Here is a 25,247-nt window from a genome sequence, read left to right as displayed (position 1 = left end):
TATAACCATTATGTCACTATACCATTTCAAGGCATGTATACTAATCAAAACAAAAGTACTGATTTGCAGGGATTCTTGAGTAGATTTAGTCAAGTACTGTACTTAATTACAGTACAAAATGTTGTCGACTTTGGATTGAGATGCAAATATACTTTTTACTCCACTACTGTACATGTATATGACATCTTAAATTAGTAAGGCTACTTTACAGACTACAATTTCACATAGGATGATCTTAATATGAGGTACTATTAGCCTACAGATTTAAATACCAACAAGTATTGTATTGTATATTTTAACACTCTTGTGAACTACAGTATATCCCTGCACTATGAGAACTTTACTTAAAGTGAATTTTGCTAATAGTATTTACTTGTATTTCGATTACATTTTCAGGACGTTTGCATGTAATTAAGTAGGCCTATTTCTATAGTGCAGTGTTGCTGCTTTTATGTAGCTAAAGGATGTCAATACCAGTGCAGAATGGTGACTATACGGATTTCCCATTCTCCCATCCGTGGTTGTCATCCCTCCTTAATGTACAGGATTCTCTACTAAATCTTACACAAAATAACATAAATCATGGGGCTCTGCAGCAAACATTGCATTTATCTGACAGGGGGTTGTTGCTATGGAATATAGATGGGGTCGCAAGTCTCTTGGGCAGGAAAGTTCACCTGGTTGAATGTGACAATGTCAAATGATGGGGACCTCATTTGTGGCATGCACCAATATCGGGACTTATAATGACTTCACGTAATAATGATGTAAGATTATTCAGGATCCTCATCACGGGCACTGCTGTTGCTCCACTCCTATCGCCCACACAACAGCAGACAGGTCGTCCTCAGCGGGGGGGCCTGACCTGCTGTCCCGCTCCGCGCTGCAGTGGCTGTGAGATAGCTCAGATAGCTTACATGATCCGTGCACAGCTGGAAGGAACACCTGAACGCACTTTGAGCATTACAACGTTACACATCGCACGCACGAGAGACGCAACACGCGCATTTACTTTCCACCAGGGAGACTCAGAAATGATGCCCCGTCTGCCGGGCGGCGACAGGACAACGTGCGGGACCACTGGCACCTTTTTGTCGGCATGTCTGGTCTCCGCTTGCCATGCCCTCCGGAACTGCGGGGAGGTCCAGTGCGGCGATGGCCACCAGTGCTGTCCGCCCATCGTCACCCTGAACGGCAGTGCCAGCTCCACGGTGCGCTGCTGCAAGCTCCCCATCCACATCTTCTTCGACAACGTAGGCTGGTTTACGCGGAAGCTGTCAGGCATCCTGATCCTGTTACTGCTTTTCGCCATGGGCTACTTCATCCAGCGGATCATCTGCCCGCGGCCCCGCCGGAACCCGCACAATGACCGCAGCGAGGAGCCCTCCCTCTTTCACGGCCACGCATCGGCGTCCCAGGACTCCCTGCTGGACCGGTACCCCGAGTACAGCCTCAGGGAATTCGCCTCTCCGAACCTGCCAGCATACGACGAAGTCAAATATTTGCCCACGTATGAGGAAAGCATGCAGGAGATGCACAGAGACCGGTCCGATGATAACTTGCTGTCGGAAAACGAGAGGGGCGGTCAGGGCAGGGTGAGAGCGGCGGGACCGAGAGCCGGAGACCAGAGACGGGATGTCCTGGAGGTGTCAGGACCGCAACACAGCCCGAGGACATCTCGGAACTCTGTCTGAGATTGGACAAAGCCACGGAGACAACATAGCATTCTTATTTTAATATAATCAGGGTAATTATCTTGCGGAGATATAAACTCAAGTGCAATTATAATCCTGAATGTTAAGAATAAAAGAGGAGGCTGAGAAAATGTACGTGTTTTGTAAGATTATGGAGGATTACTCGCCTTTTGTATGCAAATGACCGCTTGGAGATTATGAAGAAAGCGAAGGCGGCTGAAATTGACGCTCTTTGTGATAGAGACAGCTAATTTGGCTCCGGTACAATCGCATTAAGTTTTACTTCAGCACCTCAATCTTAAGTGGCACCGTGAGACAGTTTTTCTTCTGTCAAATTCTCGTCCTTTCTTAGTTTTGATGCTAAATATTCTGCTGGACCTGAAAGAGCTGCTTTTCTTTTATTAAGTCTTTATTAAATTTGCATCCAAAAGGAAGAATATTTAGTTTATTCCCCTCAGTAACCTGAAATGCGGTCCTAAAGAGGGATGAAGGGATGAATATCAATTTTAATACTTTCTGCAGCACACATTTTTCATCAGCCAGCTTTAGAGCCAGTTCATTTATATCTTATCAGCATGGAAGCAATATTTTCTTCAAAATGACTCACACACACATACTGTATAGCCTACACACTTCAGTGGGGGGGCTGACAGATAAGGATTTTATCTAAGACCTGAGCCATGTCTCATATGCCTACTGCAAAAGCTGAAGCCACAGCAGACAATTGCAATTTAAAATAAATAAATTAAAAAAAAAAAGCTCTGATCCTGGGAGCCTTACTGCCAGAGGCTACATGTAGGCCTGTCAGTGTCTCCTAGGTTCTGAATTCTGTAAAAACAATGGCAGATATTACAGCTGGCATACTGATATGGCGTAAGCAAAGACACAAAGTTGTGTTTGATGATAGCATGTCATACCAGATCACAACCGCTTCCCCAAGCAGCACTAACACTGTACAGCTCCGACCAAGCACATGGGACAAAGACAAAGGGACATCTACAGGAAACAGGGGTGACACAGAGACAGGAGGCAGTCTTTCTTTGTTCTGGCAGAGTGGTCAGAGAATATCTTCAGATCGACTTGTATGTTGACCTCAAGTGTGTAACTATCCCCTGCTAATTTGCATATCTGACTAATGAGACAAGTAGTGTCTTTTTTTTGCTGCTGGAAATCCAAAACCAAGCTAACACCACACACACTTCATTACATCAGGCTTAATGGCCTGTTTACCTGGATTAAAGCTAAATGTGTATTTGCCATTAACTGTCCATTAAAATGCCTAATTATGTTATAATATTGAAAAAGCTCATTTGTCAGTGTCACTTTGCCTTGACATTATCCAGGCGTGTGGTAAACAGTCACACTTGCCATATCATATCTCCAGCCCAGACTTAAAGTAATGTGAGCACATCATTAGTCCCAGGGCAAAAGAGAAGACAAGTACATTTCAAAGAGAATTTTGTTATTGCCAAGCTTTTTCACAATTAAGTGATTTATCATTGGTTTACAAAATTCCATAGAAAAGTGAAAAATGTCCAGCATGAGTTCCCAGAGTCCCAGATGACATCTTCAAATAGCTTTTGTCTGACCAACAGTCAAAAACACCATCATAGAATTCTCAGAAAACTCGCAAAGATCCCCATTTAAGAGACTGGAAGAAGTGATTTTTTTTTTTAACACTTTTGTTTAAAAAAATACTTTAAGGATAGATTATTAATATTTATTAATAAGTACAACAATTCTGTCAGATATAGCTATTAAAAAAATGGAAGAAGTTGCTGCTGAAGCATCTGTATCTGCAAACCTAGACTTCACAATTAGAGACCTTGAGCTCCTCTAATGCTCCCGACACTAAAAGTCTGAGAGCGATTGTGGTGGCGTGTGTAATCCAATACTGCCAGACCATGACGGCAGAGCCAATGGTTAACACTGATGGCTTTCCATCTATCAGTTTGCACTTAAAAGCATAACATCCATGTTTAAAACCCACTGATGGTACTGATGAGATGGAGTATGTGACCCTAAGATTCATGAAGCCGTATAGGAGTACTCACACCATAAGAGGTGTGAATGTTGTGTTTCACTCTGTCCTTTATAGTCATCGCAGTTCATTGTGAACCAGCTCCTATATCTAAGCTGTAAACTGGGTTTAGGAGCACAATGGGCAAAACCAGCCACCTACAGTTCCCAGCATGAAACTTGAATCAGATAACATACAGCTGGGACATCCCTTGGCAGGGAGAGGACAGTGATATAGTTGATTTTCTTTTCCTCAAATCCACATTATAAATAATAAAACACACAAACACACACACACACACACACACAAGCAACCATAGAATCTGTGCCAATGATCCTGTTATTCTATGACTCACTGGACCAAATAATGGATCAACTATAAAGGTCAAATCAATGAGCATTATCCTCCTTAAATAAATAAATTAATTCTACATTATATCTTGGAAGTGTATTAGGGAGCCGCATTGTTTGGCCATCAACCTAATATACGAGACCTTGCAAGTCATTGAATATGGAAATAAAGCTCTGCGGTTTAATACGAGTACAGTTTCTGTTGGTATTTTGTGCTGTGTAGTTTCAAAAGTATGAAATACTTGCATAGTCTGTTTATTGTTCAGTAGCTACCACTGAGAATCAAAAGTCTAAAGATTGGCAGTCTAAACATGACGTTTCTATTCTTAATCTACAGATGAGGATCAAAATGTCTAGTGTAAAATGAAGAATCGGGTAAGAATTTAGGTTTAGGTTTAATAAATAAATAATTTTCATGATCAAAATGCTAAAAGTCTGCGTCACATTACTGAGATTGGGTACAGTGTGTGTTGTATAGTGAAAGAGGAAGTATGAACACAATTCATTTCTATTCTATTTTTCAATGTGTGTGGCCTCTCAGTGGTAATGCATGTGAAACCTGACTCCTCGCTGATAAGTCTTTTCATAGATTAGTGGTGTTCAGTCTGGATGACTATGGTGTATCTCACAGTGAGTAGGCTTGGAGAGAAAGCAGATGCAGGGAGTAAAATATGAGAAAGACAGTGAATCAGAGAGAGAAGTAGCTAACTAAAAAAAGGCAACGGCAAGAGAGAATGAACCCATTGATAGGTTTTCCTACATCTACCGTTTTCTCTGATGTTTCATCTGTGGCCACTCACAGTTTCAGGGATAATGCGGATCAATTTCTACAGTATCTGTCCACATCATCGTTATATGGTCTAGCAGTGTTTTTCAGAGAGCCCTGAGACAGATCTTCTCCCTCATTCGTCCCTGCTGAGCCACTATATGAGATAGATAGGCTATAATGGTTCGCTGATGTACTGGCCTTCTGCCAACCAGGGGGTGGAACTGCATGGCAAGCGGTTGGTTTCACACCTCAGCAGAAAAGGAAATACAAAAATTACTCAAAGAGAAGCACATACTGTAGATATATTGGACTCTAAAACAAATGCACCCAGAAATACCTCCTGGGTGCATGTGCAAAGCTGAAAAAACATGTCAAAGATACTATATGACCTTTGTTTAAAACCAGTGAAGCATCAAGATATTAAAGGAATACAAACAAATAGAGAAAGCATTTCAGGATATTTCTGGCTGAATATATACAGTTTACCATTAGTTTTATTTACGGACATTCTTTTTAGTGTTTACAGAAGGCAAAGTTTTGAATATATAAACTGTAAAAAAATATCTATCCACATAAAAACACAAAGTCAAGTGTCAGTCAACATCGCTGACAAAAACCAAAGCAGTACATTTGTGCACGACTGAGTATTTCAAGTTGATTTTGACAAATGGAAGAAGATAACAATCCACTTTAAACTTGACACACTGAAATCACTGAGCAGCCGATATGACAGAAAGGCCATTATGGTGGTGTTGCTGAGAAATATAGATACTTTTATCCAAAGTCAAATCATCCACCCGCAGTAACAGAATGACAGTGTTGTGCAAATGTTTTCCATTACACAGCATATGCTACAATATTGTTGTGTCAGAGTAAAAGTCAAGTGTCTTATTCTTCATGGCCGACTAATCTGCACATCTCCAAATGTTGCCATTTGTTTTTACTTGAAGTTAATGTACTTGTAACTAATGGTAGCCATTATGCCTCAAGTAGAGACAATTTGTATTACTCTGAGGGCGAGCCAAACCACTTAATATTCACCAAATGTCATAAAACACATGGGAATCAACTTCGGCAAAAGCGGATGCTTCAGAGAACATTAACGTCGCGAGGCCACGCTGCTCCTCAAAGAGGCGTTCGCAGCTTTCTCTCTCTCTTTAGACAACTCCATCTCAATCTTCGCCTGGATTTTCTCCCAGTCCACCTCAACCTGGCAGAGAGACAGAAAGACAAGATGAGACGTAATTAGATAAGACACTGTATTTTGCTTTGATTGGTATGGGATTGACAAAGCGAAGCAGCTAAATTAGTCACATTTCACGATAAGGCCGGGATCACACTGGATACCTGAAACATGTGGTGTGTTTTAATCATAAAATAAAATGGAAAATCTGTTTTATTTGTATGGTTAATACTTTTCCCCTTCTGATCCTGTTTGGAGCGAGGCTTTTTTTAAGTAAGCGACATCCCACTAAAGCTCCTCCAAGATTCAACAGCTCCGGCAGTAGACAGCAACAACAACTTCTAGGCTTTCCTCCATTTTTGGTTTAGTTCCGCAGGCTCTTCCGATTAGACAGCAGAGAAAAAGCTGAAGTGAAATTGAGTGTTTATCCCCTCAGAGTTTTGCAACTGAAGGCACTCATGAGTGTATAAGCAGAGTGTAGGGAAACAATTACAACAAGACACCCTCCACTGCTAAAAAGGCTTCCAGTGTAATTGTCCCTCAAATCAATTAATGCAGTGCAGTGCCGTCCTAACTTACCCCTTCAGCGTACTGCAGGAATCTCTTATTGGTCTCCTTCCTGCCAAATGTCTGTAGGAATTTCCCTCTATAGGCCAGCACAGTGTCCACATGAGTCTTGTGTTTGACTGCCAGCTCCAGTGCCCTGGATACAAGATGACAAGATGCAGATACACATCCATCCTGTACGGACAAACATCCTCCTAACTCTCACCTAAACCTCATTTTGAGTGAGAGCCTTACGAGGCATCCTCCAAAATGACTTATCTCTCCTTCCAGCTGTACATTTGTACACACTTTCACACAAACACTTGAGCTGTACCTCTCCCAGTTGAAAAGGTCAATGCTGACTCGTATGGCCTGGTAGATGAGACCAGCTTGTAACAGTGTGGCCTCAGCCTCCTGGACCTGACCGCTGAACATCAGCATGTGGGCCAAAGATGACTCCTTAGATGGCTGCTCCTTTATGAAGTTGATGTACTGCACCCTAGGTAACTGAAAGAAGAGAAGGAGAGGGTTGTGAATATAATACTTTTTAATTAACTCTTTAATTAAATCGTTGACTAACTTCTGTCAAAATCATTGTGTGTGTATGTACTTGTGTTGTAAGATTTGACTATAAATTCAATTGAATTAGCCCTTAACTAATGCCCTTACCTCTCCAATGGCAGCATAGGCCATCTCGGCCGTGGTCAGCTCCCTGTTTGCCATTGCCATACCAGCAAGACATGCCCACAAAGATTGGTCCTGTAGATGTGGGGAGCAGAGGCAGTGAGCATCTTTAATTTACAATATCTCACCATCTGACACAATGACCTGGACAGCCAGTCAAGCTATCTTTGCAGGACTCTAAATATCATCTGAACATGCGCTACTTTTATTTAACCTTGATCTAAATGTTTCATTTAAAATGCAAAGTCAGTTCAAGCTAGCAGTGATTAAGAATATAACAAAGCATGATGGGGATGGCTGATTCTAAATAGTTATAGGTGTGTGTGTGTGTGTGTGTGTGTGTGTGTGTGTGTGTGTGTGTGTGTGTGTGTGTGCGGGCGCACACAGGGATAGGATATGATGGTGTCTTTATAGTCCCTATTACATCCTGTTCATTTCCGGGCAGGCCTCATTGAAGTCATGCTCCAAGCCATTAGGAAAACATGCATGACACACACAAAAACAAACACAAGATCCATACACAAGATCAATGAATTTAAACAAATGTGTCACCACTTTATTCTGTGCAGCTGCATTCATTAAAATGAAGCCTTAACCACCAATTGACCAACAGTTGAGCAAACTTACACTGGAGTCACCACTCTGTAATTCCCCCTTAAATCAATCACGACAAGACAAACCGCTCTAATAGGAAACCACTGCTGGAACATCTTCCTTTGGTGTGCCTGTATCATAGTAAGATTATGAATGTCACACTCTTGTATGTTACGTATGCCTGTTTGTGTAATGGCTCTAAACTATTATATGTGTCAACTCCTATCAGGTCAGAGCTTACTGACAACGACTGCGATTCTGGGAAAAGCCGTGATGCCACCAAACTCTTACCAGAAGTCGTGGGGAGAAAAAAAAGCTCTTAAAACCGCTGCCTCGCTCTCTCTCTCTCTCTCTCTCTCCGCTCCTTCTGTCCCACCCTCCTCTTGCTACTAGCTGTCCACTTCTCCAGGGTTGTGGTTATTGCATCATCGCCCAAGCAAAGACACAGTCCCAACACTGCATTCAGCATATGTGTGTGTGGATATGCATGTGGAGAGTTTACACATGCATATAGTGGAGTGTGCCTTTATGAGTGAGGTCTATGGGGGCTAAATCCGGTAAATGGTGTCACCAGGCTAATTGAAGGCTAATTAAAGCCTGCTGGTCTGGTCCCATAAACCTGTTTACTACCTTCTCATTTCAGACTCTGTCTTGCTCTTTTTCATAAATATATACATACATGCGTGCATGTGTGTGTGCGACACACACCACAGGAACCTGGACTGTGCCAGAGCAATAGACTGCGGGATATGTCACACTATGTTTTTGGTCTAAACACAAATGGAAAAGAGAAGAAATGTTATGCTAAGAAGTAATGCACAGTGTGATTTTGTATGGGTATCTTACAAGAAATGGGTATACAAACACACTAAGACCTGAATGACGTCACAGCAGCTTGAACATTTCTTCACTGGCACAATTAGTAAATATTAACAGAGATATGCTGGTATCTTACCTTGGCGAAGCGGCAGAGGCGCAGTGCATCCTCCCAGCGGGCAGAGGTGCTGTATTCGTGCAGGAGGGCTGGGTACGGAGGCACACAGCTGTACACCAGTGAACCGTCCCCTTGGCGTAACGTCACCTTGGTGCCAACATAGCTCAGAATATGGGGTGCATGGCTGAACTCACTTTAAAGGGGACAAATGCGCACGCGCACACACACACACACACACACACACACACACACGCACACTCGGAGTTAGAACAAAACATTAAACCACATCCTCAGAGATTTTCTGTCACAGAAAAGCCAGCAAGGAAAGTTTTCAGTGTTTGCCTGTCAGCAAGTATTGATAGTGGCTGTGTGAAAAAGTATCAATGCTCATCTGGGGAAAAAAGGCTGACTGTTCAATCACATATACTGCATATAGGGCAAGGGTAATGCTATAGGTTATACCTAAGTTAACATTTGAACATTTTGACCTGTCTCTCTTAGTTACGCTGTTATAGTTCTAGACTGCCGGGGGACTTCCTTCCTTTGACACACTGAGCTGCTCTCTCCTCTCCCTTTCTATTACCATTTGTGTGCATCCCGTCCCAGAAATGCTTGTTACTAATCCTAGCTTCTGGGGAGTTTACTCCCCGGAGTCCTTATGTTTTTTCACCCAGCGTATTTCCTTGGAGAACGTTGGCACCAAGATCTTGGTTGCAGCAGTCGCCGTGGTCCTGCTGCACTCCCTGCTAAGCTCTGCGGTGCCCTGCAATGTCATGCTGCGTCCTGCTGAACCCTGCTGCTTCCTGCTACGTCCATCCATGCTCTGCTGGGCCACGCTACATCCTGTAACGCCCTGCAGCGCACTGATATGACATGAACTACTACGACTACCATTTGAAGTCACTGTTCCATTATAAATGTGACTATTATCGCCACTGTTCATCACATCCCCAACCGGCACCGTCAGACACCGCCTACCAAGAGCCTGGGTCTGTCCGAGGTTTCTTCCCAAGAGGGAGTTTTTCCTCGCCACTGTCGCACTGCTTGCTCTTGAGGGAATTACTGTAATTGTTGGAATTGTTGGGGCTTTGTAAATTATAGAGTGTGGTCTAGACCTACTCTATCTGTAAAGTGTCTCGAGATAACTTGTGTTATGATTTGATACTATAAATAAAATTGAATTGAAATGAATTGAATTGAACATGTGGTGGAGGATAATGGATTGTGCTAATCGAGAATACAAAAATCTACTTATTGACCATGCAGTTTTTTGCATGTTTGCATATGTGTGCATGTCAGAATTTCTAATACAAAGAGCAATTTGTGGCAGCCCATCACATTTGCAATTTAGCTGAACTGATGATAGGACATACTGACAGTGCTGCCTTTGTCACTTGCACTGTACTTGGTTCAACCTGTATTAGCCTGTATTAGCTCTTGCCACTTGGTATCTAGTGTTCCCCATATGCACATTGCATAAAAACAAACTTTTAATGACTCCCATGATCAAATCTGGCTGCTGCAGCAGCAAAACAGTAAAAGCAAAAATGAAAAATAGAAACTCAAACTAAGATTGTGTGACCATAAGCAACCTACAATTGCACAACTTGATCCTATTAAGAGCAAATGTATGTCTGAAAAAAAGTATGATTCAGCATTGGAAGTGTAAAAATGAACAACAGCAAGCCATAAACCACTGTGAGAGGCAAAACATAAAGCGCAAATAAAAACAAAACTGTGTGACCAAATGTTCCGATTACTGTAGCAGAGACAAAAGTAGTCCTGGATCGCCTGTAAAGACAGTGCAGGCACTCTGACTGAGGCTCCTCCTGTACTGGGCAGGAAGCATTGTACAGTCTGACAGCTGCTGGCAAAAAAATAAAAATAAAAGAGTACCTAAAGGGCTATGTGTTGTGCCCTGGAGAATGCTTTTATCGCTCTTCTTGGCTCCTCCTTCTTTCTTAGCCGTTTATGATAAAATGCCAGTAAATAAGTGAAAGGAAAGGACTGCACGTTTACCTGCCATCTTTTATGTACAGCGTTTTTGGCAGCAGTTCCTTGTCAGTGAAGACAGCACTCGGGTAGTACCACACTGTGAACTGGTTGTCTTGGATTCCACACAGGATGTTAGCAGCATCATTCCATGCCATACTGTGAACCATGCTACCTACAGGACACACAGGAGCACACACACAAAAATCTTGTTCATCCAATGTTAGCTACATGTGTGTAAAAACAAAGAGTCACTACACATCTTCCCAAGTGAGTTCCCTCCTCCCTATCTCACCAATTTTGCAGATTTTTGGTTCTCGCCCCAGATGACGCACAGAGGTCAAGTAAAGATCACGGTTCTTGTCTATCAGGGCAATCTTCCTTTCAGTGGATGGGCCACACTGGTCCAGAGCTATCTCCACCACCTCCAGCTACATATGAATAATGACACACACAAGCACACAAGGTAAGAGGGAACAGAAGAAAGAGGGGGGGAAAGAAAGAGAAAAGGGAAGGGGGGGGGGGGGTTTTTTTTTTTTTTTTTTTTTTTTTTTTTTTTGTTTATTTTATATAGAGAAGAAAAAAAAAAAAAAAAAAAAAAAAAAAGAGGGAGGGGGGGTGTTTTTGGGGGGAAAAAATTTTTGGGGTGTTTGGGGGGGTTATGAGAGAGATAGAGAAACATTGAGTGTGTCTGAACTTGTGTGTGAGCGAACGTGTGTGTGTGTGTGTGTGTGTGTGTGTGTGTGTGTGTTTTGGCCAGAGCCAGCTGGCTTCGGTGCAGCGTCTTGGAGCTGTGGACTACTGGCAGACAAAGCCATGCTGACAAACAGTAACTACTGTTACCTCCACTTCTTTTCCTTCTCATCTAATTCTTTCCTTCTTTTTGTCTCTTTCCCTCGTAGTTTGACTCCAAAGCCCTTCCCCCATTCTCTTCCTTTGCCTTTATTGTCTCTCTCCCTTCTGGATATGGGTTAGTATATTCTTTAGCGCAGACGCTCCCTCTGAAAAGACTGTTTCCCCTTAGTCTATTTAGATGAAATGTAGCCTGTTGATTCATCATGGCCAAAACAATTAGCCACTACCTTTAGCTAAAGCTTAAAGGTTATAGGCAAAAAATCAGCATCCTCATCATATGATTTATGTAGAAGACATGTAAAATAAGGAGCAGCATCAATCTTATAGCGCAGGCAGGTTCTAGCTAACAAGTATTATAGTATACACATTTAGGGAAAAATGCTATTGTTGGCTATAGCAAATACAAAAGGTGCACAATTTTGCAACGACCAGCTGACGTTTGCTATGTTGAATCTGATTGTTAAACATCTTTCACCCGACTATGTAAAAATATATAATACATATGGTATTGAAAATATAATTTGAAATAATTAGCTTTCTCCACAATAATGAGTCAATGTCATAAATGCCTGGGCTGTGTATAATAGTGTAACTAGTCTCACTTTGCCAGACCTTCCTCCACAGCGCTGCGGAGGAGGGTCTGGCTTGTCCACACAGCATTCCGGGATGGGCGAAAAACATGCTCTGGTTTATTGGCATGTCTTTAAACCAATCACAATCGTCTTGGGCGGCGCTAAGCACCGTACAGAGCAACGGTGCCTCCGCAAAATAGCCTCGGAAAGGAACTAGTTTTGGTGAAACGTGTGTACAGTACAGGCCAAAAGTTTGGACACACCTTCTCATTCAATGTGTTTCTTTATTTTCATGACTATTTACATTGTATTTGGAAAAAAAAAAAAAAAAAAAAAAAAAAAATATAATAAAAAAAAAGTGTGAAATAATGAAAAAACATGTCTTATATTTTAGATTCTTCAAAGTAGCCACCCTTTGCTTTTTTGATAGCGCTGCAAACCCTTGGTGTTCTCTCAATGAGCTTCATGAGGTAGTCACCTGAAATGGTTTTCACTTCACAGGTGTGCTTTGTCAGGGTTAATTAGTGGAAGTTTTTCTCTTATTAATAAAAAAGCAAAGGGTGGCTACTTTGAAGAATCTAAAATATAAGACATGTTTTCAGTTATTTCACACTTTTTTGTTAAGTACACAATTCCATATGTGTTCATTCATAGTTTTGATGCCTTCGGTGAGAATCTACAATGTAAATAGCCATGAAAATAAAAAGGAAACGCATTGAATGAGAAGGTGTGTCCAAACTTTTGGCCTGTACTGTACGTTCAAAGGTTGTTTTAGTCGTGCAACAGAAAACTAAGATTGGACAGATAGTCTAGCTAGCTGTCTGAATTTACCCTGCAGAGATCTGAGGAGCAGTTAACCATAGTCCTCAGAAATCCACCGGAGTTTAGAATGCCAACACAAAGAAAGTGGAAAGTAATGGACATCCGGCCTAAAAAAAAGGGACAGCGAAATTTCCGGCAGCACCTGAACAATCCTGGAAGTGGAACGTCATCAATATAGACTACAGTGTAACTAACCAAATGAGTCTTCACTGTGCATGATGAAATATTATACTAACACTCAGGCAGCTTGTTCTAATTTCATATTGTTATAAACACATAATAAAACACAATACACTAGCACATTCGGACTAGTCACCGTGACTATTTTAACACCAGTAACATGACCAGCTGATCCCAGCACTGTGCCGTAGAACTGATCTAATTAGCAGTGAATGTTGTAGCAGAAAGTCTTTCATTTTCTTCCAGCTCTGTCAGTCCTTCACGCTCTATATTAAATCATGAAACTGGTCAGACATTTGCTATAATGTAGGTGCAAGGTGATGCCGGACAGCATATCAATCTACACAATGCGGTGCAATGAACAATGGGATCGGAGCACTTCCTTGTTGATGAAACCAGAATAAATATACGGGCAAAGGGGTTACCCACCTTGTGAGTCAAAGGCTTGCCATCGCCGAGGGCTTTCCCGGTCAGGCCGTCAAAGAGAAGGATGACTGGTGAGGAGAAGGTCAAGAGAACACGCTTTTGTAAAAGCACAGTCCATCTTATTCATATAATGTTAGTGGTGACAGCAGCCACCTCACCTTTTTCATCACTCTTGTCTCGGATGGCGATGGTGTCGTTACTAACTGAGACACCCTGGGCATTTAGGATGTCAGCTCTCATACCCGGGAACTTGGGGGAGGATATCAATCGACCCTCGTATGAGAATATATACAACCCTGCTCCATCCACTAGCAGAAAATGTCTGGGTGGGAGAGACAGCAGATAGTACAGTAGATAAGAGCAGAGTAAGTGTACTATATATATATATATATATATATATATATATATATATATATATATATATATATATATATATATATATATATGTTTTTTTGCAGGCAGGTGAGATGGCATGGAGAAGGAAGAAGGGGAACAAGTAAGGATATATGATACAGTAGATGTTAAAGAGTCTACAACAGTTAATCAACTGACACAAGCAGATCATTTAGACATGTCATGCACATTAACACAGCATTGACTTACGCAGCAAGACTCATTCAACTCAACTATGATTTCAGAATGCCCAGTAATCTATTTAACAAGCTGCTCCATACTAATTTAATTTCCCCCAGTGGTTTCACTCTCGGTCTTATTGTATGACAGGGCTGGCTAATCTAGAGTACGAACCCTGTGCTGGGTGGAGCAATGAAGCATTAGAGAAGCTGATAGACAATCCAACAGCCTGTTCTCTCTCTTGTTGCACTGCTCCTGGAATAGAGAGACTCACTTTTCTGCTTGCAGGATGAGGCTCACTGTTCCCTCCTTCAGGTCAAAGATGAGGGGAGTGTTCCAGTTTCTTGAGCTGGCACAAACACAAACAGCAAAATCTGTGAAAACGCAGCCCTCTAATAACACAGTGCTAAATCTGACATATGTGCAGAGGTGAGAAGACCAACACAAGAATTAAAACAGACTTTTTTGCTAAGTCCTCCTGTCATTTGTAAAAAGTGCAGAGGCAGTCTGTGTTCTTAATCCTGCCAAGTGCATGATGTGTAAAAGTAAAAAATTACATGATGAACCTACCATTTTTTTTAAACCTACACAGAGGTCATCTGATAACATTAACCTAGTAAGAATCAGCATTTTAGCCCCAGTCTTTACATATTAGGCGACCCTAAGCCCATGGCCCATATTGTAAAACCCCTAGCCAATTGGATTCAGACAAGTATAATGATTGGCAAACAGATGATAATGAGGAAGTGGAAAGATGCAGAAGGCCCGCTGTTTCAAGACTGGCTTACAGAGCTAGGCAAAGTAGCAGCTTTTGAAAGATTATCCTATAGTATAATAAATGACAGTGATACATATAATGAGAAATTGGGAGTGTTCTTACGATTGTATTCATTACATGGTAGCTAGAAGGTATGTGTATACACTCTGATCATTGTGGCCTGTTCCTGGGGAGCTATCATGGAATTGAGGGTGGAAGCGGTCTGGGTGCAATGCAGGGGTCTGTTTGTTGGACTACCTCAACCTCACATTGGACAATGAATGGGTACACAGCAGTGTTTTGGTGGTCTCCTGGAAGGTCTGCTTGACATGTCGTGCTTGGTCTAATTTTTCTCGTCATGGACTGTCTATTCTATTGTATTTTTTATTTTTATTTTTTAAGTATGGTTCTGTCCTTGTTTTATTTTAGTGCCCTCACTGATGTTTCGTTACCAACACAATACAGTTGTGTGTTTTGATTTTGCTTCGGTTTGTTTGCTGTAAAAATTGAAACTTAATAAATAATTTGAGTCTGAAAAAAAGAATCAGCAATTTAGTAAGAGGCAGTTGAAGTTGTTTTTTCCCACCATCATTCTTTGACCAAATTTTAGGTGCAACTTTCAGAGGCTTATCTAGCTACACAGCATGGACTCTCAGTATATTTCAGTTGGATCTGAAGATTATCCTCAGGATGGATTTGGCCAATAGATGTAAAAGATGAGCATGTGAATAAGACAAGATGAGAATGTTCAGTCCAGTGTGAATAGGGGACCACAGGAGACAAGCAAAGAAGGAGTGGGCTACTGACTTGTAGACATAACACTGGAGGGAAGTGGCGACCACTAGGTGACCGTACGCCAGAGAGGTTTTGATGACTCTATCTCGAAACTCCAGTGCATCCACTGCATCGTTCATCACATTCCTCACCTGAGAAAAAACAGGAAATGAGAGGAGGGAAAAAAGATGAGTTCAGTTAAAAAAAAAATAAAAAAAGAGAGAGTAGAGATTAATAAATCGCTCAGAACTGACTGAACGGGCATACACTTTATACTACTGAACAAACACTTTACATTTAAAGAATCAAACAACAAAAAGGGAGACACTGGTTTCACCAACAGAGGGGTGAACACAGTCACGTAGGCATTAGACTGTATTTATTCTTATTATATACTGGAAACAGTCTCCAGTATGTCCAAGTATATGTAGGGCAACTGTGGTCGGAGAAGGCAGTTTTTACTGTTTCAAGTGTGTGCGTGCGGTGGTTGCTACTCCTTTTTTCACCTGCATAGATAAATACTTCCCTTCAGCTCTCTCTGTGAATGAATGAAAAGGCCTTTTCCAGCACCAGGTGAAAGGTGGGGTTATTTTTACAGCTTTACAAATCTTCCTCATCTGCTCCCTCCAGCACGCCAAATTTACATGCAACACAACCAGGAATAAAAAACATTTGACCGCAAGGTGGTAAATTTAGCTGGCTGATTCACAAACCACTGGCAGATGTGCACTTTTAAAAAGGACTGCGAGGAGGAGAGGGGGAGGAGGGAGACAGAAAAGTGCCTGCAAGGCTGAAAATAAATGGCTGATGACCCGACTTTGTTTGGTTTACACAAACTGCACTTGGTAAAGATGTCTATTGCAAATGAGTGCATGTGTGTTGGCAGTGGCACACATCACATGCATGTGCGTGACCTTGTATCTGTAGGTGTGTGTGTGTATCCCTGTCTGAAAGTATACAAGTGTGTATGTATATGTACATTTGGGTGTGTTAACCGCATGTAAACGCTACCTTGTGGTTAGCAGGACTTTAAACAGTAGAGACTGGGGGAGCGAGAGAGGCAGCTAGACAGGCTTGTGATTGTCATCGCAGGGCCGCACACTGGCAGGGTCCTACTGTAGTATTTGCTTCTCTGCATAGCATATTCACTCCCCTGTTGATGGTCTGCCCATGGCATTGCAGTACTTTTCGATTCTCTTGCTATGCTGACATAACATCCATTATCTTTCCTCACAGATACACTGATTTTCAGTGATATTTGTTTGAAAACCCTTGAAGACACCGCCTTTAATGTGTAAACCATAACTTTTATGACGGACCAGGAATCAAGATGGGCTTCCAGCGTGATTCTTTAAGCATATACCTGCGCTGTTTTTAGCTAAGATTTACTAATAATGTATTTCTATTCTTTCTGTTTCTGTTATTGCTTTGTATATTATCAGTATTTCATCACTCCTTTTTTCATCAAATAAACTAAAACTTCACAATGACAGTCATGAGTCACTGGGTTCGGAGACAAGACTTAATTGACTTTCTTTAAGGTTAAAGCATGAATGTGTGTGTGGCTCTCTTTCTACCTGCATAGTTCTCCTCTTGGTAAGGGTGATCACAAAGTTCTTCCACTCCCAATGCTGCTCCACCACATGGGCAAAGATGACATGCCCGTTGCCGCAGGCCCCAGCCAGCTGGGTGCCGTCTGCAGACCAGGCCAAGCTGAACACACTGCCTGTGTTGGGCTTCTCCAACGCATAGGACCACTGGAGGGAGGCGCAAGGGGAAAGAGAAAGAGATGGGCGATAGAGAACAATATATGGTTAATGGCTACAGATATTTATCTACAACCTTAAACAATTACCTGGGGGGGCAGCTTAGGAACTAGAAACATTGAGAAGTTTAGAGAAGAGAAGCTGTGAGAGTCAGGATTTGTGTATGAGTGAGTGCGTATGCATATAATGTAAACTCTGCTAGAAAGACAGGGGGCCAGTCAGTCAGTCATTGAGCTGTGATGAACTGCGAGACACTAAAGTAGCGCTCGGCCCTGCCAAGTCCAGCACTCGCGCTCGTAAACATACGCTCTGCTATCCTCATCTATTACATACACGGGGGGGGCACAGGGAGGGTTTATATACGAGCCCACAAACTGAAGCCAAAAACTGATTAACAAGACCTCTCCCTTCTTTTTATAAGAAAAGGTTTAAAAAGAGGTAGAGCTTAGTGGGGACAGGGACTAAGTAATAGAAAGAGGAGCTTTTTTTTCTCTCCATGTCTGCTGTGCTGCATCAGCCAGACTCTGCACTGTTGATGACAGTCAGTGATGGTGAAAGACACAACCGAGAAATATGCATCCCTTTACAGTATCTAAGACAAGAACACCTCTCACATTTTTTTTCTTCTCTTTTTCCCTTTTCTCTATGTAATCCCTTTATTTTTTCTGTTTCCAGTACTTTTTCCATCTCTCTCTACTGCCTTTCCACACCCCTGTCCCTCAAGTCTTCTGTGGAGTATTACTACAAAAAAAACACAAATCAGTTCAGACAGTCTGGATCCACCAGCAGTTGAGCCGTTTTCAGATTAGCAGAGTAAGTTACACTAAATAAGTTTCTATCTCCTCCAAATATCATTTGTTGTGGTCCACTGTGCACTACTGCGATCTTTCTGTTATAACTACTGCCGACTGTCTCACCCAATACCCCCACCCACCACCACCACCACCACCACCACCGTCAACCCATGCCATCCTCAAATCTCACTTAAGCACAAGTGGCTGACTGATCTGAGTCAGCTGTGATCTTTCACACAGATACATGCATTCACATAGTAAACTGCTTACGAAGGGAGAAAAGTGCTAATGTTAGCCTAGCACTGCCTGCGATGGAGACAAGTGTGGTGCAGCAGGCCAAGTGCTGCGGTGAAGTTTGGAGAAAAGGCCTTAGTGTGTCCGCTGCCTCATACACATGCAGCTGCAGGATGTGAGGTGTGGCGTGAGGTAACAGTCGGCAGGCTACAGGTTAAAGGCCCTGCTGCTTGGATCTCTCGCCCTCTTCCTGATCTGTCTGCCTTATACACACACAGTTCAGCTGGTTTTGGTCAGCACCCTCCCAGCAGTTAATGTCATATCAGGACCCAAAATAGTTGCGGGAAAAAACAAGAGCTGTACAGTCATGCGGACAGGAGACAGTTTGTTAATGTGAAATTAATTGCTATTTATCTTCTTTTCCCTGAATTCTTGCTTTGATTTTTTTTTTTTTGCATTAGCCTGCCTTTCTTTAAAATATATTCTTTATATGTAGATTATTTTTTCTCTTTTCCAAAACTGAGAGATCTCATCTATTCTTCAGCTAACATCTTGAGATGGCCCGCTCTGTGTTAAAGCACTCCAGGGGGAAAGGAGAGGATAGGAATGGAGGAGAGAGGGATAGATAGATGGAGGGTCAGAGATAGAGCTGAATGTATACACCAGACTGTAATGAAGCAGGACATACGATATTGGCTAGAGGAGCACAGCTGGATCCATGCTTACCTAATGCTTTTAACACATTGAGCCATTCTAGTGTGTGTGTGTGTGTGTGTGTGTGTGTGTGTGTGTGGAAGCGGGGGTTGTCTTTGTGTGTGTGCAGTACATGCGTGTGTGTGTGTGTGTGTGTGTGTGAGAGAAAGTATCGATGAGATGAAGACAGATTAAAAACAGTAAGAATGTAAGAATTGTAAGAATGGAAGAAAATAGGATCACACTACATCAGAGTAATTAATGTGTGTATAGACAGGATGAAATAAGTGAGTTCACTTTTTTTCCCTTTCATGAGTGTCCAATGTCTGTTTTGAAGGTGTGTGTGTGTGTGTGTGTGTGTGTGTGTGTGTGTGTGTGTGTGTGTGTGTGTGTGTGTGTGTGTGTGTGTGTGTGTGTGTGTGTGTGTGTGTGTGTTGTGTGTGTGTGTGTGTGTGTGTGTGTGTGTGTGCTTGCATGTGTGTAAAAGAGGTGAAAATCTTCTGGCTTGTCAGAGTTGTCAGCCAGTGTCTGACTATGGGACATAGGGGGATTCCTATAGCTCTCCTGAGATGGAAGGACTGGGCCAACAGAGGAAAAACCCGGGACACGAAAACCGTTTCCAGAGTAGCATACAAAATCCCTGCATCTCTCCTTCTTTGATTCACCTTTCTTTCATTTATTCCCTCTCTCCTTACTGGTGAAAAGTGTAGATGTTCCGCCTAAATTAGCTGTATAGCTAACTCTGGTACAGGGCCTTAACTGTGCATGGTCCCTGACAAATAAACTACTAAACAAAAACTAAACTAACAAGAAACTGGTCAGAAGAAAAACTGCATAATTTAGTTCTTCAATAAAAAAAATACAAGGACGAGTGAATCATCTTGTAGACATAGGACAAGCACATCCTAGTTACTTTGCTTGGTTTTAGCATGTTGAACTTCTGCTTTATTCCCATCTAACTCTCCGTAATTGATCATTTTGTTTCAGTGTAGACAAACAATTTGTGACTACACTGAGACCGTTGATCAAATAACTATTTTATGTTAGCAATATTGTCTTACAACAAACATACAGTACATACAGGGGCGGCTGTGGCTAAGGAGGTAGAGCGGGTTGTCCTTTAATCACAAGGTTGGCCTCCTGTCCGCTTGTTAAAGTGTCCTTGAGCAAGACACTAAACCCCAAGTTGCCCCTGATGGGCAGGCCAGCGTCTACATGGCAGCTCAGCTGTATGTGTGTGTGAATGGGTGAATGAGAGGCAAATTGTAAAGCGCTTTGTCCAGTAAGGTATAAAGACGCTACATAAATGCAGTTACCATTGACAACACCTGTATTGTGTAATCGGCTTCTATAATAAGCACATTTCTGCTACATAGTAGTTGACGGTGTCTAAACAGACGTATGTAATCATTCTGGAAATGCTATTTATTTCTCTTTTACACTACAAAGCCAGACTAGTGTTTTCAGATTTTTTTTTAAAAGGATGTGAGGCTGATGGAAAATAGGTGGGGGTGAGAATGGATTATGACGACGATAGGAGAAATGGAGGAGACAGGGAAACGGGAGAGCAGCAGGAGGAGGTGAATCAGTCAGTGGCAACTGGCTTTATTGCAGCCAAAAGGGGTGGAACTCTACTGGATACTGAAAACGCTACCAGAAAAGGCTGGAAGGTGATTCAAGATTAGTAAGATATTACACAGCAAGAAGAAAGAGCAAGCAGACAAGCAGAAAGGGTCTATAAAGGCCAAAATGAAGCTTTAGGAGGGGCTGTGAGAGATGGGCCTGGGCCTTCATGTGGCTGGAGTCCACTCTCTTGTCACTGAACCCTGTCTATCCATAATGGGCAGCTTTGTGGCGAGAGAGAAGGTGGCAGACATGACGTGTAGTTCTCAGCTGAGCTCTGGGGGAGAGAGGGGGAGACCTCTCAAACGTACAATGAGCTTATACACACAGACTACGTATGTACATATAGCAGCAATGTATGGCTGTGCATGCAAGTCTAGGTACACACTACAATTCAGACACATACACACTTATACTTGTGTCAAAGACGTGGCAGGAGACCAAGGCTGGTAGTCTAACACGATGATCACTCTGAGCAACAAGCAAAACACCCACACATGCATCCTGTGTGTGTTGACATGTGTGTGTTAATGTGACTCAGACGCACAGACGTTGGTTGCATGTAGGTGACAAACCCTGGAGTGCTGAACTGGTAAAATTACCCTGTGGTATGCAGTAGTACCGCACAGAGTAATTTAATAACGCTGCTCTACCATCCTTCACCATATTTTGCTGGCAGTGTTACTATCCAGATTTTTGGTTCTGATTCAGGGGAAGACCAAAGTGATAATCCACAATCTGCAACCTACAGGGCTGTTTCTCCCTATAGGCATTATAAGCCACCAGGGCGCCACGTCTTGTGGAGTTTTTATTACCAGAAGCGACAGCGACGCTGGTAGTTTTTTCACCTTGTCAGTCCGTTTGTGTGTGTGTCATCACGGCAAAATGTGGTCCTGGAGACACCTACTGTAGCAGGAACTACCAAACCTTGTGGACGTTGTTTTGACACACAGCAATGAAATTTGGCATGATCCAACATTAATACTGTAGTGACACCACCATGTATCACTTCCACAAAGACGCCAGGCTGGGGATACTCTAACTACAAGTGACTTCAGGTCTTGATCTACTAATTAAGAAAGCCATAACAAATTTAGCCACCAGATGGCAGGATACAGAAAAATAACAGATTAACCAAAACAAATGGCTCCTACAATATACATACTATTAGTGTTGTACAGTAATTGATTTCATACAGTGATTTAATTATACATTTTCTTTATCTTTTATATCAATTGATCCAGACTCAGATTCCCCAGGTACACATCAACAGCCTGAAACCACCTGAGTTACTTTACATACTTACAGTATTAGCCATCAAGTGCACCACCAGTTCACCCAACAGGAGATGAAGAAATTCCAGGTCCATCAACTCAACAGCTGCAAACCACCTCAGATATTCATGCACAAACCAACCACAACCCACTCATCCTCCATCCAGTGCGCCACCATATAATATAGAAAACAAAAGTATGCCAAGTGATTCATTTTAATTCAGGGTTGCCATGGCCAAGGGGGTGGCTATGGCAAAATGTTGCTTAGGGCCCCCAAATGTTCAGAAACGGCCCTGCTACCAGAGGCCCACACAGACATGCTGACAGTTCTGCAGACAACGGCACATTTGCACACACACATGAGCATGCATGCACCCAAAAAAACACAGCCAATCTACGAACACACAGCCTATTTAGAGCCTCTTTAAGGAGAGTGCTTGCCCTCTCCCTCCTCCCTTCCTCATGCATTTCTCAACATATGTTTACCATTAAGACTGGCAGGTGTTGTGGGCCTGCCCCTTCTTTCTATTGTTGCCCTGCAGCCTCAGCCAACATGGGGAGGCCTGCAAAAAGGTTATGTAAAAAAATGTCCTCCTCTCTATATAGGTACAACTAACTCTGCCCTGTTATTTTATTTCACTTGTTTCTTGCCTTTTTAAAATATTTTATAAAAATCACCTCACAATTAAAGTGTTCCTCCACCCGTCTATTTATTATGAAATACTCATTCCCTGTAGGCTTGAAAGGGGGCTGCTGAAAGTTGAAAGTTTTGTCCTTTCCACCGAACAGCAGCTGTGTTCAGCTTACATTTTGTAGGTTACCATACATTCCAATAATGACATCTTTTCATGGCAGAAAAAAAGTATAAAAAAGTAAAAGTATCAAGTTTGTACCTTGCACGGTGTACTTTTTTCCGGTTGTCACAAGCAACTTAAGTTCGCCAACTACAAATGGAAGCTGTGTATTTAGACGTATTCTGGAAAAAATATGTGTAATAGTGTTTGGAACATATTGCACATGCAGCTAGATAGCAAAGATGTGCATTTGCTGTATGAAGTGGTATAAGAAGTTTCAGTGGACATTTTCATTGCTCATCATTATTAGAATCTATTGTAAGTGACAAGATGCAGACCACAGCCGATATACTCCTCCTTTTACATCCACCTTTAAAGGCTATAGGGTGTGAGTATATTAAATAGATGAGATTTTTAGTGGAGCACAACTTTAACTTTAGCAAACAAAACGTTATTTTGCCTGGTATATAAAATACTGACTGAAACGACACACACAGAATAAGCAAAGCTATCTTGAAAACAAAGCACTGAAAAAGAGAAATACAGAGAGTGAGAGGGGAGCAGGGGAAATACTAGATAAAGTTAAAGGAGAAAATGGAAATGTGTATCTATGCCATTAGTTTACCCCTCCCCCCTTTCTCTATCTGTACTACCTGAAACAGTGCTTTGGACTTCATGGCCTGCTCTGAGTGGAGTGGGGGTGGGTGGGGGTGGAGCTCGGGCCAGGGAAAGGGTTAATGACACATGTCTGGACTAATGGCTCCCAGTGGAGCTATCTGCTGATTCAGCCCCATTACTTCACAAGCATTAAATATGTCTGCCCTGACCGCTCTCTGCTCCACCCCCACCCCCAGCCCTAATACAAGTCAACAACATGCTAATCAGAAAAGGGGGCATGAGAGTTCCAGACTTTCTATGATTTTCTAGCCCTTCATCTGACACTCCTGTCACACTGAAGTAAGCATCTAGGAAAAACATGTACCAGCCATTAGTGTTAATGGGTCAACCGGAGTCTGTGACCCTGCTAAAAACCTGCATTTTATGCAGCTGCTACACTACTGGGGCCTTGGTATAAAAAGATGAACCCAATGTACATGTAGCGCATATACAGTACTGTATAGAGTACATATAGTAGAATTGTCACTGCACTAAATATTGGCACTGATCTGTAGCACTATCAAATTCCACACCTCTCAATGTTTTTCAAGTATAAGTTGTTACATGTTGTTGCATGACATTACAGTACAGACAAATCGATAGTCTATACTGTAATGTCCGCCATTTGGATCTCCTGTGTTAAGACAACATTGTGTCAGTCACTTCTTTTTTTATAAAGATTTTTTCGGCCTTTATTTTTACAGGACAGACATGAAAGGGGAGAGAGAAGGGGGAATGACATGCAGCAAAGGGCCGCAGGTCGGAGTCAAACCTCTATATATGGGTGCTCGCTCTACCAACTTAGCTATCCGGGGGCCCGTGTCAATCACTTTTAATGACATGGAAACATGACAATGACCCAGTATTTGCATGTGACCAGTGAACAGTGTGGTATGAATGGTCAAAAGTGAGTTAAACATGTTCAGTGAAAGCTATGGAGATGCTGAATGACCCTGCGTTACTAATGATTAAAGATGCATATATCTGGTCAAATGTTAAAACTTTATTATATTGTATATAAGTATTTTTTTTTTAACATGAAATGATCATTTTGCAAAACTGGTTTATTTCATAATTCCACAACATAACAGATATTGCCACAAAAAGCCCCCACATTGTCCAAACCTATACCGCTGTGTACACTTTGTACATTGGTGAAAGGAGGACACCTCCTCTGTTAGTTTATCACTGTGCTAGTGGGCTAGTGGGAGCTAGTGGGAGCCAACCTAGTCCAGGGTTAACAGTCTTACATAAATCAGAACAGATGGCAGACCTCTGCAAAGCCAGCTGGCTTCAGTTTTCCTGTTTGCAGGACATGACCTGGCAGCGCAGGTACAGAGTGTAACTCCGTGCACATAAACACAACACACATGTCTGATTGTAATGGACACTAGACATATACAGGCATGTATCTAGCTATAAACAGTCATATGATGTGCATATAAGAAAATGCTGACACAAATCTACTCTTCAATCTACTCTTCCATTTCCAAACCAATTATGTAAGATGGGAATGGGTTTGAGAGTGAAACTAAAAACAAAGTCTTTTTTCTTTTCTTTTCTTTTTTTTTTTAGGAGAGTAGGAGGTGGTTTTGGATGAGGGTTCATCAATCTCTCAGCAGATTAGGAGGCCTTGTAAATGTCAGTTTGCAGTGACCCCTCCATGGGGGATGAGGTTCACTATTAG

The 25,247-nt window shown here is 42.1% G+C and overlaps 2 protein-coding genes across 2 annotated transcripts in view; one reads left to right on the top strand and one right to left on the bottom strand.

Annotated features, from left to right (window-relative positions):
* Positions 1-836: 836 nt before the first annotated feature.
* On the top strand, positions 837-4,139 carry LOC120575014 (uncharacterized membrane protein C3orf80 homolog). The gene has a single exon (XM_039825579.1). The coding sequence runs from the start codon at positions 918-920 to the stop codon at positions 1,692-1,694; it is 777 nt and encodes a 258-aa protein (XP_039681513.1). The 5' UTR covers positions 837-917; the 3' UTR covers positions 1,695-4,139.
* A 1,144-nt stretch (positions 4,140-5,283) lies between these two features.
* The window catches only part of ift80 (intraflagellar transport 80 homolog (Chlamydomonas)), a 39,571-nt gene continuing 19,607 nt past the window's right edge, over positions 5,284-25,247 (bottom strand). Inside the window, exons 9-20 of the mRNA XM_039825567.1 lie at positions 17,303-17,482; positions 15,759-15,877; positions 14,469-14,543; positions 13,780-13,943; positions 13,625-13,689; positions 11,062-11,197; positions 10,794-10,941; positions 8,796-8,967; positions 7,232-7,321; positions 6,897-7,069; positions 6,596-6,719; positions 5,284-6,043 (exon numbers count right to left, since the gene is read on the bottom strand). Coding sequence (XP_039681501.1) covers positions 5,933-6,043; positions 6,596-6,719; positions 6,897-7,069; positions 7,232-7,321; positions 8,796-8,967; positions 10,794-10,941; positions 11,062-11,197; positions 13,625-13,689; positions 13,780-13,943; positions 14,469-14,543; positions 15,759-15,877; positions 17,303-17,482 — 1,557 coding nt within the window. The 3' untranslated portion in view covers positions 5,284-5,932. The remainder of the gene's footprint in view (positions 6,044-6,595; positions 6,720-6,896; positions 7,070-7,231; positions 7,322-8,795; positions 8,968-10,793; positions 10,942-11,061; positions 11,198-13,624; positions 13,690-13,779; positions 13,944-14,468; positions 14,544-15,758; positions 15,878-17,302; positions 17,483-25,247) is intronic.

This window comes from Perca fluviatilis, chromosome 2 (genome assembly GCF_010015445.1).
Source record: "Perca fluviatilis chromosome 2, GENO_Pfluv_1.0, whole genome shotgun sequence".
Classification (NCBI taxonomy): Eukaryota; Metazoa; Chordata; class Actinopteri; order Perciformes; family Percidae; genus Perca; species Perca fluviatilis.
The sequence above is the reverse complement of the archived record's forward strand: the minus strand, read 5'-3'. Positions and strand labels throughout refer to the sequence as shown.

Coding starts and splice junctions, on each gene's coding strand:
- LOC120575014 (XM_039825579.1), top strand. CDS start 918: ATGATCCGTGCACAGCTGGAAGGAACACCTGAACGCACTTTGAGCATT.